This window comes from Lampris incognitus, chromosome 17 (genome assembly GCF_029633865.1).
Source record: "Lampris incognitus isolate fLamInc1 chromosome 17, fLamInc1.hap2, whole genome shotgun sequence".
Taxonomy (NCBI): Eukaryota; Metazoa; Chordata; class Actinopteri; order Lampriformes; family Lampridae; genus Lampris; species Lampris incognitus.
In genome coordinates, this window is record NC_079227.1 from 21,768,435 (window position 1) to 21,781,677 (window position 13,243).

The following is a 13,243-nucleotide window of genomic DNA, read 5'->3' on the forward strand; positions in this document are numbered from 1 at the left end:
GTGTCTGGGCTAAGAGGGTTGTGTGGTTGTAGTTGCACCAATAACTCAGGGACCCCATGTCACTCTTGTTACCCAACAGGTTTTAGTCACTCTGAGCAATCAGAGCAATACAAAAACTGGCTCAGCAGAGCAGCTGAAGAGGAGGAAGGTGAAGGCCTCCGGGTCACCAGCCTCGTGTCAACCCCGCTTCATCCGAGTGTCCTATTATGATCGATTTCTACCGCTCGCTGCTGAATGATAATGCTTAAAAGCACAAATAAATGATATTTGGGAAAAGAAATGAAGTCACCTCTGACACTGAATGGATATTATGGTCCTTTCTGGCATGATTTAAAGGAGGGAGCACAGAGATGACAAAACCACTCGGTCTGGGCTCAGTCTGCACATTTTTGAAATAGTTTCCCTGTTGAGTCGATCACCACATCTATATTTGAGTGTATTTGTCCGCCCCTCTCCCAACACACAGCCTCTTCACTCCGCTCTCACACACACGGTATCAACGTCCCACGCCGTAACTTTACAAGGATCACAGTGGGAAATTAACTGCAGCTAGATGCTGGCAAGATGCTGCAGGGAAAAAAAAAGAAATGGGGGCGGTGTCTGCACAAAAAACTTTGGTAGGTAGCAAAGCAGTACTTCCAAAGGTTGTCCCCCCCCCCCCTGTTCTGAAAATCCACTCATCACATCAAATATTGAAACTTACTCACCAGCTCCTCTGACATCTGGACAGGAAACTTTTATTCTTCAGCCTGGAAACAACTCACCATAACTCTCCTGTTTAAAAACTTACTTTTCCCAGAGACGTTAAATATACACATTACCTTGCATCAAATTCACTTTTTTTGTGTGCCTTTTGGAATAGTGTGCACGGTGTGACGTTTGTGTCACAGTGATCCCTTGTGTTAGCTTGTGTGAGTGGAAAAGGGTTCAAAACAGCCAGCAGAGTATCTTCATAACCAAAGGCCAAACGGCTGTCGGGGGAGACATCCAGTCAAGCAAGTCGCGGGAACAGGACATACTCTTTCACACGTTTTGGGGTGGGTTTTTTTGTTTTTATTTGATAATACTGAATATTTTGTCCATCGCCTGGACTTACACGAAGCATTAAACACATGCATAGTCCTCTAGTCACACAAAAGTACCCATCTGTCAATCTCTACAACTACCCCGTCGGATTTATTTCTCTCGCTCTCACGTCACTCCAGCGCAAGAGGACCTTCTTGACTCGACACTAAAGCTAGACGTCAGACAAAGACAGCGAAAACACCAAAATCATGACAGTTATAACACTGAAGGGGGGGGGGATACAAAGAAATAGAAAAATGGCGAGTTTACTTTTAAATTATGCCTGTAAATAGTTCATATCTTATTTTGTTAATGTAATGTCCGAGGTGTGTATAAAACAGCACTGTAAACTCCCATTGGGTAACTGGCTTTCTAGGCAGCTATAAAGCTTTCATTAATAATGGGAAGAGACGAGAGTCGAAGCAGTGCGCTAACGTTAAGCATGTGAAGACCTTATTACTCATGAAACGAACGGGCCACAAGAATATATCAGCGAATCAAGAAATTGCCATTTGCATTTACAATCAGAGTTTTACAGATAATACGAAGACACCGTCTAACATCCCACAAGCTCTTTTTTGTTTCTCCCTTTCACACATATGTTCTGCAAAAAGATCCCTCATACCAGTCCCGCTCACACTCTACTAGCTTTTTTTTTCTTTCTTCCAACAAGTATAACTTTATCTCCTTGGACAAAGGTACCGAGAATAAGCTGCAAAAAATTTATTTATGGGTAATTACGCATCACCAAAAGCACTCAAAATAGGCAAACTCTGCACCTGAGGTGGATCTGTCCATCTGGGGAATGATAATTAGCATCACATCCACATGTTCAGGCTCTGTCTTTTTACTGAAACTCATCCTCAAAAAGTGCAAATCTAGTTCTAATGCTGTAAATAATAATTATCAAATAACAACAAAAGTATATGCATAGGTACTGTACAGCTACATATCTAGTGGAGGATAGACAGGAATAAAACAATTACTTCGGGCGGGGGGATGTGAGAAGTGGAGGGGGATGGAGGGATGAGGGTGAGGAAAAGGACCTTTCAGATCGGGCCGTGGGGCGTTCTAGACCTCGTGAGCAGGTGTTGAATTTTTCAAGAGCTCCACTTCACTTTCACACAGCATAGACTGGTCCAGTGAGACCTTACGATGGTTCAAAGGCTACGGCTCGAATCTAGCTTTGTAGAATGCAAGTAAGGACTTTCAGCAGATGGAACTGCGATACTCCCCCACCCCACCCCCACCACTACTACCACCACCACCAGGCAGGATAAGCCATGCGAGTTGAATCAAAATGCATTGTTTCATTGTGTTTTCTTTAAAGACACAATCACGTGACTGTCGTTCAGCTAACATCGGTATCCTACTTTGCCATTAGCCTAATTGGTCCCTGCATTAAAAAAAAAAAAAGGATGAGAGAAGCAGTAATCTGAAAAATTGACTCGTTCAGAAAGAGGGAGACAATATTAACAAAAGGCAACTTGGAATTTGGCTTTGGAATAAAATGGAGAATGAGGTAATAAAAGTAGAAATGCAATGGGTAACGAACGCTCATCCACGGCCCATAGATTGATTGGTGTCATCTGAGAGCGGAGCTAAGAGCTTTGTGGGGCAGGAAGTGCTCTCTCTCTCTCGAATTCAAATCCTCCTGACGCCAGCCTCAGGAGGAAGTTACATCATCATCATCATCACTTGACCAGTCTATGTCTTATGATGCGGATTTATTTATCTTTTTATAACACAGAGATGTTGTGTCTGAGAACAGCCTCTAGCACCACGCTCTAAAGTCAAGGTGGGGAAAACCAGAAAGTGCTGAGCAACATGATTTGGGTTGTTTGAACCCCATTGAGAGGCAATAAGGGTTGAAAGGAACCCATACTGCCTTCTCTGGCTGAAATATTTGCAGGCAATAACTACATAAAGACGGAAGCTGGAGGATGTTCTCAGACCGGCAACTTACTTTAGTCACATTGGCTTTGCCTCATATCAACAAAGAAAAAAAAAATCACTTTGCCTGTTCACAAATATCGCTTTAACCTCAACTTTAATGAAATTATATATCTTTTTCGTCAGGCTGTGCAGTGGGCAGTCAGGCAAGTCACATGCCAAGTGACTAGGGGTCCTCTGCATCCAAGAACTCCTTCTTAGGCGGGGCGACACCACGATACCAGGAACAGGAGCCATCTGCCCTCTTGACACAGGCGTAATGGTTAGCCTGGCGACCGTACACCTGCTTCTCAATCATCAGGTCTGTCCACAGGCACTCCTCAGGAGCAGAGATCTCACACGGCAGGGAGGGACAGCGCACAATCTACACAAACACAACACAATTTCTGTATACGATGCAGTCACATGCAATATGCCTTATCCAACGGCTCACCCTTACTCCCTCTATCTAACCTCCACTTAACTCCCACTACTGGTAGGAGTGATAGTAATTGTGTTGTCCTATCAGGGATGGGAGGGATAGTCGATCCAGTGCAAAAACAACTCTACTACGCCGCGGCCATTTTAATATTGTAACGTTTCCCTAGAATTGCGAAGTCAAAGCACAATGAACAGATGCTGTGAAGAGGTTTGACAGGGTGATTGCCACATCACTGACTGCGGAAATTTGAATTATTTGAATGTTTACTCAAGAGAAGGTTACACATGTTTGAAGCTTTTGCAAAACATTGGGCTTAAAATAAATTCATTATGTGGCTCACTGCATTACTCACAGTTGACTGTAGAGGGATGCAGCCTAAAAAAAATGGTACTATCGAACTGCAATATTTATAATACTGTTTTACGCAAAAAACAAAAAAAAATCACAATATATCAAATTGGCACTAAAATATCATCATAATATTGAATCGTGAGATACCTGCCAATTCCCTGCCTTAAATTGCATCATTGTCATGACAATATATTTTACATGTGGGTTTATTATCACTTTCCCGGCAGGACAACTGAATTTCCATCACCAGAGTAATGTCTTTCTCCGACCTCTTCTCTTTCAGTGTCTAGTACTTGTACGTGATGTCTGAGTATTTTGTGCATATGCCAGGAAGAGAATGGTTGCTGGTTTTTGATACAGATCCAATGTTAACACCCCCCCCACCACCACCTTACCTTGCATTCACAGCCCATCTGGTAGCGCTGGCTCAGGCTCTTCTTCTGGGTGGGGCTCATGGAGTCCCAGAGCATGATGTAATCACACAGGGTCACATGCATGTGCCCACCAGCCTCTGCCTTGCCTGTGAGGAAACCAGACAGACTGAGATAAGGGCCTAGCAATGATAGACATGACAAAAAAAAGGACCCAGAAGTCAAACCAAAAGAGATAATTCCTCTGGGAAGGCGTCACGTGTCCATATTGGAATAGATGGTAAATGGACTGCATTTTATATAGCACTTTTCTAGTCTAGTGACCACTCAATGCACTTTACAGTGTATGCTTCACATTCACCCATTCACACACACATTCATACACTGATGGTGGAGGCTGCCATGCAAGGCGCCAACCTGCTCATCAGGAGCAGTTAGGGGTTCAGTGTCTTGCTCAAGGACACTTCGACACACTCTCTGGAGGAGCCAGGGATCGAACCAGCCACCTTCCGATTACCAGACGACCCGCTCTACCTCCTGAGCCCTGCCCACCCTTATATTAGATACACCAATCCTCAACAACTGAGTACTGGATATCTACATGTAAACTACCTCATTCAAAAGAAACGGTCATCCATACTAAAAACAGCAAACCGATAAAAATCGCTGGCATGTGCCGCGACCGGCAAAATCTACTCCTTGTTACAGCTAGGGCACAGATTTAAAAAAAACAAAGGCACCAGTCAAAACAAAGACATGTTCCAGGTTCAGTTTATGCATCTGCCAAGGCTGTGTCCTTATCACTTATCCATTATCTGTCTGTGGAGCAAACCCCGACATGTTGGAGCCTTATCCCCCACCACTGACTCATCCCTCACCTTAACCCTTCATACTGTTCACCTCTCTCACACTTTAACTACAAGGAGGGATACGGGAGAAAAGGAGGGAATCGCCTTAAAATTTGCCCTGGAAGGCAAAAAAAAAAGGTAGACCCTTTCCAACTGTTCCCAAGTCCAACGTCTTCGACACATATTGAATCCTAGAGAGAGGAAATGCTGGCTTCAGCAGTTCCTACCCTTACAACTCTCTGTAATTAGGGGCGAGTGTTTGCGGGACCATCTCTGTCTGCGATGGGGAAAACAGAGCACGCATGAGATCATGATCCTCTGTGTCTCCTCTCCTTTGCTTTACTATGTCTCTATATGCTTTGGGCTGTCTGCACTGCACTCCAGTCCAAAAGCATGCTGGATTTAGTCCAAAGCAGTGAGGGTTTACGCTCCTAAATTGACCGTAAAGGCCAATACGTCTTACAACAATCCGGAGGAGGAAAATTAGCCAGGTTAGCCTGATAAGCGCAAAACTAAAAAGACGGTAATGATTAGGGTTAACTCAGTAAAACAACTTGAATATTAGGTCATGGGATGTCAGTTAGTCGCATACCAAATATTAGATTGTGTCTGTTATTATCAAAGCTAAAACACAACTCCTTCATATTTGCCAACATTATCTGGCGAATGGTCTCATTCCGCTTCTCAGATCAGGCCTTCCTTTTTAGTAAGTATTGTGTTATCAAACAGACTCAGACTGTTTATACATGATGCTGCATTTTAGTCATCTCCGAGAGGAAACGAGATGTAGGTTTGTCTCCACCCCGGAGTGTCGGCTCAAACTATACCAAAGACAGACAAAGTCGCTGCTAGTCTCCAGAGGGCTTAGTCAGCAGCATATCATTAGTCATAATAACATAAACAGTTAATCCTCCAACACACAAAATGGCCTGCCACTGTGCCCATCTGTCTATTGGCCTTCCTGCCCGTCTGCCCACTTTGTCTGCATCCTCACCTGACAGACTTTATCTGTGTGCCTGCCTGATAAATGCCCCGATACACGCCTGTTTATTCATTCCTGTGTTTCTCTGCCGGCCCATTATCCTTACCCTGTCTGTCTGTGTCCTAATCCCTTAATGGTCATATATGGTTAATTGCATAGGGGCTGGGCAATAATTCAATAATATCGTCTATTGTCTCTGAAATGGTATTGTATCAAGGTGAAATCCGGATATTGTCATAATGTGATACACAATTCTCTGTCTGAATTGATGATAATGAGAATCATTTACCTGAAAATCTCACAAAATGAGGTCTGGAATATTTGAGGGAACATTACTTGTGGAAAGTAGTTTTGGTTTGATATAAGACTTTATATCATTACCAAAGAGTTCCATGTGATGAACCTCAGTTGGATTGGCATATATATATATATATATATATATACACACACACATATATACATACATACATACATACATACATACATACACACACACATATATACATACATACATACATACATACATACATACATACATACATACATACACACACACACACATATACATACACACATATACATACATACACACACATATATATATATATACATACACATACATACACACACACTGCTGGGATAGGCTCCAGCATCCCCGCAACCCTGAGAGCAGGATAAGCGGTTTGGATAATGGATGGATGGATAGAAAATATATATACATATGTGTGTGTGTGTGTGTGTGTGTGTGTGTGTGTGTGTGTGTGTGTGTATATACACACACACACACACACACACACACACACACACACATATATACACATACATACATACACATACATATACATATATATAGGGCTGTTGGCATTTTGTCACCCTAGATCAAATCACTTTTTTATAGGCGTGCCGTCAGTCATCTGACACCATAAACATAAAGTTGTATGAATGAAACCACCTTTATTGAGTTACGCGCTGTGTTGAAACCCAAAACAAGTGAGCGGACAGAGCAGAAGGCAACAGGAAGTTGGCTTTATAACACTGCAGGAAATGGGGAAATGGGGAAGAACCGATATTTACCCTACAAAGATGAAGTGGAAATATGTCGACCATGTTTGTGAAAAATGTCTGTTATTCAATGTTAGCTAATCATGTGAACTTCGCGGATGGGGACCTGACAAAGAGAGCAGCGGTATACTTTATTACAGACAAGATGACAACAACAATAACAATAATAATAAGTTTAGAAAACACTGACCTGAGATTAAGTACTCCTTCCTGCCGCTGGTGTCCAGAGTAACGCCACAGACGGCAGACACAGGGGCGGTGAAGATCGCCTCAATGTCCTGCTTGGGCCCCTTGAACATCTGGAAGACAACCACACTGAGGGGTCAAAAGGTCAGCCATCAACCATCGCTCTAGCGTAAGGAGTCACCTTCTGTTTATTTTGTGTTCCCAAGGAAAGAGAGTGGAGAATTCGTGTGTGTCCTTCAGTGTGTTTCTAACCTTGATCTGTTTGACCTCATACTGGATCCTCTTGATCGGGTTCCCATAGATATCATTCCCTGAATCCACCTCTCGCTCTCCCACCACCTTTGCTCGAATCACTAGAGAAAATAAAATGGAATTTGTCAGCGATCTTGACCATAGCACACACACACACGCACGCACGCACGCACACACACACACACACATGCATGCACACGCACACACAGAGGAAGCGATGAGGATTCAAGCACTATTTGAATGAGGAAAATCTGAAGAAAATGTTAATTCAAAAATAGCACAGTAAATGAGGGCAGAGTATTTGTTGCACCAAGTGTCTTTTTGAAAACACACGCAATCTAAAAAAGGGCAGGAAAGCGGACACACACACACACACACACACACACACACACACACACACACACACACATCAATAACCTGGAGAGTGGAGCTTCTGTTTTTAATTCCTCTATCCGCCACATCCCCAGCTAACAAACTGCAGATGGACCACAGTCAAAACAGCTTCCACCTTTTTTTTTTCTTCTTTTTTTTTTTTTAAGTCTGGAGTATACACACCACATCTAGGCTCTCTCTACAAATATATGAGCCAGAACAGACAAAACCAGCTCAGCTTCAGCTTCCAGCCCCGTCAATGGAAAGTTCACTACGCCAATATGTGGACCAGACATATTAACAGATTTGGCCTGCAACGTGATGCGTTGTGCCACCGCTGACAGAAACAAAAGTCAGGAAACTTCAAGGAGAGAGAAACGTGTTAAGGATGTGGCGAAGACAGTCATACCCTCAAAGCAGATAAGAGTAGAAGAAAAAAAAAAGAGGGGGGGGGAGTGGGACAAGTTTTTTTTTCTCTGCAGAACGTGAATTTGTGTTTCTCCGTTTGTTTTAATGGCCTTTCTGACTACATCAAGCTTCAGCTATGCTAAGAGCATTTATTCAGAATGGAAAATATGAGTAATACAAATAAAAAAAAAGAAGAAAAACTTTAAATATCCAGGGAAAGAGGACACGTACTCGTGCACACATACAGACACACACATACACGAATGGGACCGCTATTTCTCTTCACCCATGGGTTCACTTTATGGCTTGGAGCAGACACAAATATGGGGGTTCACGGCTCCTGGAGTTAACAATGTCTCACGTCCTCCTCCTCCTTCTCTCGCCACCTCCCCCCCTCCTCCTCCTCCTCACTTTCCTAAGCACTTTTCTAAGCCACTCTGCTCATGTAAACCACATCAAAGCGGTTACCACGAGGAAGACAAACACCGGCCCGTGTTTGATATGTGCAGCCCGGGGGTTCCCTCAGAAAGCCGTGTATCGATAGTTCTGTGGAAACCGACCGAAACCTCCTTCCGCGGAGGCAAACCTCTGCGTTTTGGTACTCCTCAGATGCTTACGCAAACATCCACGCGCAGCCAGAGAACACACATAAACAGTATACCTGGCTGGCTCTGTCCCCTGCATTCCTTTCAGTTTTTCCGCTCTCATTTCCTGACCTCATTCTTAGCCACAGACTAATGAGCAAAGAATCAGCAACAGGACACGAAACTCTAGTAAGTTACCCTGTTATTCAGAATAGACTGCTAGGATGGGGGGGGATTATTCTTCTCTACCTAGGTTTGCAGGGATTTTTGCCTCTTGCCCCCCCCCCCGCATACCAAGGGCAGATGATCCTTTCCCATGTAAACAGTCTTATGCAGAGAACAGATTACACAACCTGATGTTGAATCCAATAATTTGCACCACCACTACTACTACCACCAAGTCTACTATCACGTGAGTTATACTGCGGATTGATGCCACTGTTTTGTGATGACCACTAGTCTATCAGGAGACACGAGTACCCCTCCATCTCACAAACCACTGGCTGACCCACATTCAAAATGTTCCCCTACCCTCCCAACCAGTGCACTGCTTAATGACTTATACATGCGCATCAGTTGCACTACGCAATGTTTTCCATGCAAACCCCATATGAACACACACACACACACACACACACCACATCCTAAGTACCCCCCCCCCCATTCAATCCACCGAATGACTATCCATTTCTATTTTTCGTACTTCAGTGACCACCGGATCCTCCCTTACTCTCATGTGGTTTACTCAGCCACTCACAGCCTGGTGAAACGTGGGCCCTTTGCAAACCTGTCAACTTTGTGGGGGGGGGGGGGGTGCACCCCAAAAACAAAAACCCACCATTCCCGTTTTGATGATCTCTAACAATTCTTACGTCTCATATAACCGGGGAGCAACGTTTGAGTTCTGCCATGCACTGATAAGGGCTTGTGTAAATGAGAGAGCCGTCACTTTCTTGGCAAGGTTTTCAGGAAGGTAATTGTGGCGTTGCCCCCTTGACAGTGAACCAGAGACTGACTTGATTATACAGTTACATTGCTCAAGTCAATTTGGATTTTATCAATTAATAGTATCCAACATGGAGAAAACCTCATTTAGAGGCGAAAGCAAAAATATCTGTCAAAACAGCATCCAGTTCATTTTTAGCAGAGCAGCACCACACTTTTAGAGGGTTTCTGTTGAAAACCAGTACTGAACCAGAGTCAAATACATACGTCAATAACACGTATACAGTGTTCTAACAATGCTTTTGGATTGGAATAACTCAGAAATTATTCTTCATTGTGAAAGGATGGCATGGTCTACCAAGTAAATGCTCATTTCATAAATGCACACCTCTCACAACATAAATCTAAAATGTTTTGATCCATTTAGAAAAGAAGAAAGCCACTTTATTTTTGTCATTGTACAATTGTTTGTTATAATGAAATCTGTTCTCTGCATTTAACCCATCCAATTGTATAGGAGCAGTGGGCAGCTGCAGTGCCCAGGGACCAACTCCAGTTCTTCTTTCCATTGCCTCGCTCAGGGGTACAGACAGGAGTATTAACCCTAACATGCATGTCTTTTTGATGGTGGGAGGAACCCAGAGCACCTGGAGGAAACCCACACAGACACAGGGAGAACATGCAAACTCCACACAGAAAGGACCTGGGACAGCCTGGGGTTCGAACCCAGGACCTTCTAGCTGTGAGGCAACAGGGCTCACCACTGGGCCACCGTGCTGCCATGGCAGTTAACGCCTGTTGCGTGTCCAGTGGTGTTTGTAGCAGACAGGAGGGTGACTGTGATGTTCCACTACCCAGCCTCAGGACAGTCTGGCTGGGCTGGGCAGAAAGGGAAGTTCCCTTTGTGGGAAGTTGACTGTACGAAAATGGGAAATTTGTGTGTATGTGTGCGTTTGTATGTATGACACTGCTTAATTTTTCTGGCTTGTGGTCCATCCTACAGCATCATTTAGTTCAGAAAACAAAGGGTGAATACACACTAGTCAAATCATAGCATTCAAAGGGATAGGTGTATGTGTGTAAAAATGTTGGTGTGAGCGTGCATGGAAACATGAATGTACAACAAAGTATTTCTCCGTTTATGAGCATAAACAACAATTGTCAACCCACACACACGCACAATGCCTCACAGAAGGAAAATAACCATTGCATTGTATAATTGACACTCTCAACTGCCTAAACTCATTTTGACCCCTGCTTGCTCTCTCTGTTGTTCTCTCTTCATCTCCGCCTCTGCAGTGTCTTATCCTTTGAATTTCTCCAGTGGGTGGTGTTTAAATCAACTAAACTGAAGTTTACACCTCAGGCCAGGGCTGAAGCCATGGCAGGGCTCTGACATGGGCATAGAAGGAGATGTTTGGTTGCCATCTAAGCGGTCTACACTGCTTTAAAGAAGCATCCTTCACCTCTGCAAGTGCTGACTAAAGTATTTCAAACACACCCTTTAAAACAGCAATAGGTAACCGCAGAAAAACACACCTATCCTCTGACACATTTTGCCCCCGAGACTTGCCAGAGCAGTGATGCAGTCCCACCTGGAAATAGGAATAATTTTGGATCAAAAAAGTTACCAAGATATCTGCTGTTCTGTGATTTTGCATCTGCAGATGCAAGCACATAAAAGCATATAAAACAGTTGGAGACGTGGTGAGGGAGTAAGACCAGGAGAGGAGACGCTCTGGAGCCAAAGGAGAGTGGGCTAGAGAGGTTTTTGAACCATTTCCAGTGATACCGTGCATATTTTTAGAGAGGGCCATGACTTTTATTGCTTCTTTCCTTAGAGCACACCCTGGACAGATGTCATATGCAGCCAGATGGACCATAGGGTGTGTGCTCATGTGTGAGCCTTGTTGAACCATGCAGTAGACTACACAGAGCAGTGTGTGTGTGTGCGTGCGTGTGTGCACGTGTTAATCTGGCCCAGTGTTGTACCAGGAGAGATGTTGGGAAAACCCCAGCAACATTCCTGTAATTCCTCCCTGCACCACCCCAGAAAGAGGGAAAGGAGGAGGGATGGAAACAGAGGAAGGCTGCTGGTGTGACATATTCTGTGGTTGAGATTCAAATCCCAAATTTCTCTCCACGCACACAATCCACTTCCTCCATTTTGGTCTGTGTTGCCTCTCTCCCACTCATCCCTTCTTGTCATTCCCTCTTCTGTGTCCCCTCGTAGCTGTGCGTTCCCAGTCCTCCTCTGTGCCACGTTGTGTGCTGCAGGCCAGGCATGACTCGTCCCAGGGTAAACTCACTTACTTTCTGCCCTTCAGCTGAGACATTTTGTACTACTCGCACTGTGATGGCCCTTATTCCCCTCCCCAAATCTCTGACACACAGATCTAATTACACGTCTCTCCTTTGTATCAGCGCCAAGACCTCTCCTATTTGCGCTCCCTTCTCAAATGAGGTGACGAAGAAGAAGCGTGGGGATGAGAGCTGCGTATGCCCCCCCCAGACAGATTTCACCATTCAATAGTTTTCGCCCCCCAGGTGCTTCCAAACCTGGTGTGTGAAAGCCTGCACCTACGTACACGCGATGGCAAAACACCCAAGCGCAACAGTGCCCACGAGTGAAGTGCCCTAGCCCTGAGGAACAATCAGCCTTCATGTCCCCTACCAGTCGATGGCTTGATGGCTCATTTAAAAACAAACGAACATATCAGCGTTAAGATACTGGCGGACTGCAACTATCGCTCATACGTGCAGGGGCCTATTGCTGCATAGGCAAGGTAAACAACAGCAGCGGCAGCAGCCTTAGTGCTGCGTGGTGGTAGGCTGCAGTTACTCACCTACATCTGCGTTGCAGAACGCCTGTTGCGGATGTACAGGAGCACAGCTGCATGCCTCTGTCAGCTCCTCCGCCCGCCACAGCACCAACACCGCCAGTGTACAAAGGATGCCGTTAACGGAAAACGGCATTTTCCCCCCCTTCAATGCGGCCTCTCTCTCTCTCTCTCTCGCTCTTTCTTACTGTCTTGCCTTGTTAACGAGCGAAGCCTTGTGAGCTAAAATCCAACAGGAGCCTTCTTTTCTTTTCGGCGTACCGAGAGACCTGGCGGTGTCAACAGTAATGGATGGTCCCTGGTCACGAGATCTGCGAGGGGACCAGCTGCGGAATAAGGTTACGTTGCACAATAATAACGATTGTTATGATTAATTGTTGATGGAGGTAACCTATCGACGTGCGTGCATCTATCGATCCCCTGCAGCTGTTTTTCGGGAGTGTTTTTGTTTCTGAGATCAAGGCGTTTTTATATCCTAAAGCTAGTCGTCCGACTCCGCCCCCCGTCACTCGGCCGGCGGTGGGCGCAAATGCACCATTGGCTCGTTTCTGCGGGCCAGCAGGTCTGTCCGGTATCCAATAGTCTTGTGTGACCAGTTTTGTG

At 44.7% G+C, this 13,243-nt stretch overlaps 1 protein-coding gene across 1 annotated transcript; it reads right to left on the minus strand.

Moving 5' to 3' along the window:
* Nucleotides 1–1,030: 1,030 nt before the first annotated feature.
* LOC130127262 (metalloproteinase inhibitor 2-like) lies at nucleotides 1,031–13,087 on the minus strand. Its single transcript, XM_056296841.1, has 5 exons — nucleotides 12,647–13,087; nucleotides 7,492–7,592; nucleotides 7,244–7,352; nucleotides 4,186–4,310; nucleotides 1,031–3,382 (listed from the first exon to the last, which is right to left on the minus strand). The coding sequence occupies exons 1-5, from the start codon at nucleotides 12,774–12,776 to the stop codon at nucleotides 3,185–3,187; spliced, it is 663 nt and encodes a 220-aa protein (XP_056152816.1). The 5' UTR covers nucleotides 12,777–13,087; the 3' UTR covers nucleotides 1,031–3,184.
* Between the last annotated feature and the right edge of the window lie 156 nt (nucleotides 13,088–13,243).

Coding starts and splice junctions, on each gene's coding strand:
- LOC130127262 (XM_056296841.1), bottom strand. CDS start 12,776: ATGCCGTTTTCCGTTAACGGCATCCTTTGTACACTGGCGGTGTTGGTG. Junction 4,311..7,243: donor GAAGGAGTACTTAATCTCAG/GTCAGTGTTTTC, acceptor GTTTCCTCACAG/GCAAGGCAGAGGCTGGTGGG. Junction 3,383..4,185: donor AGATGGGCTGTGAATGCAAG/GTAAGGTGGTGG, acceptor GTGTTTGTGTAG/ATTGTGCGCTGTCCCTCCCT.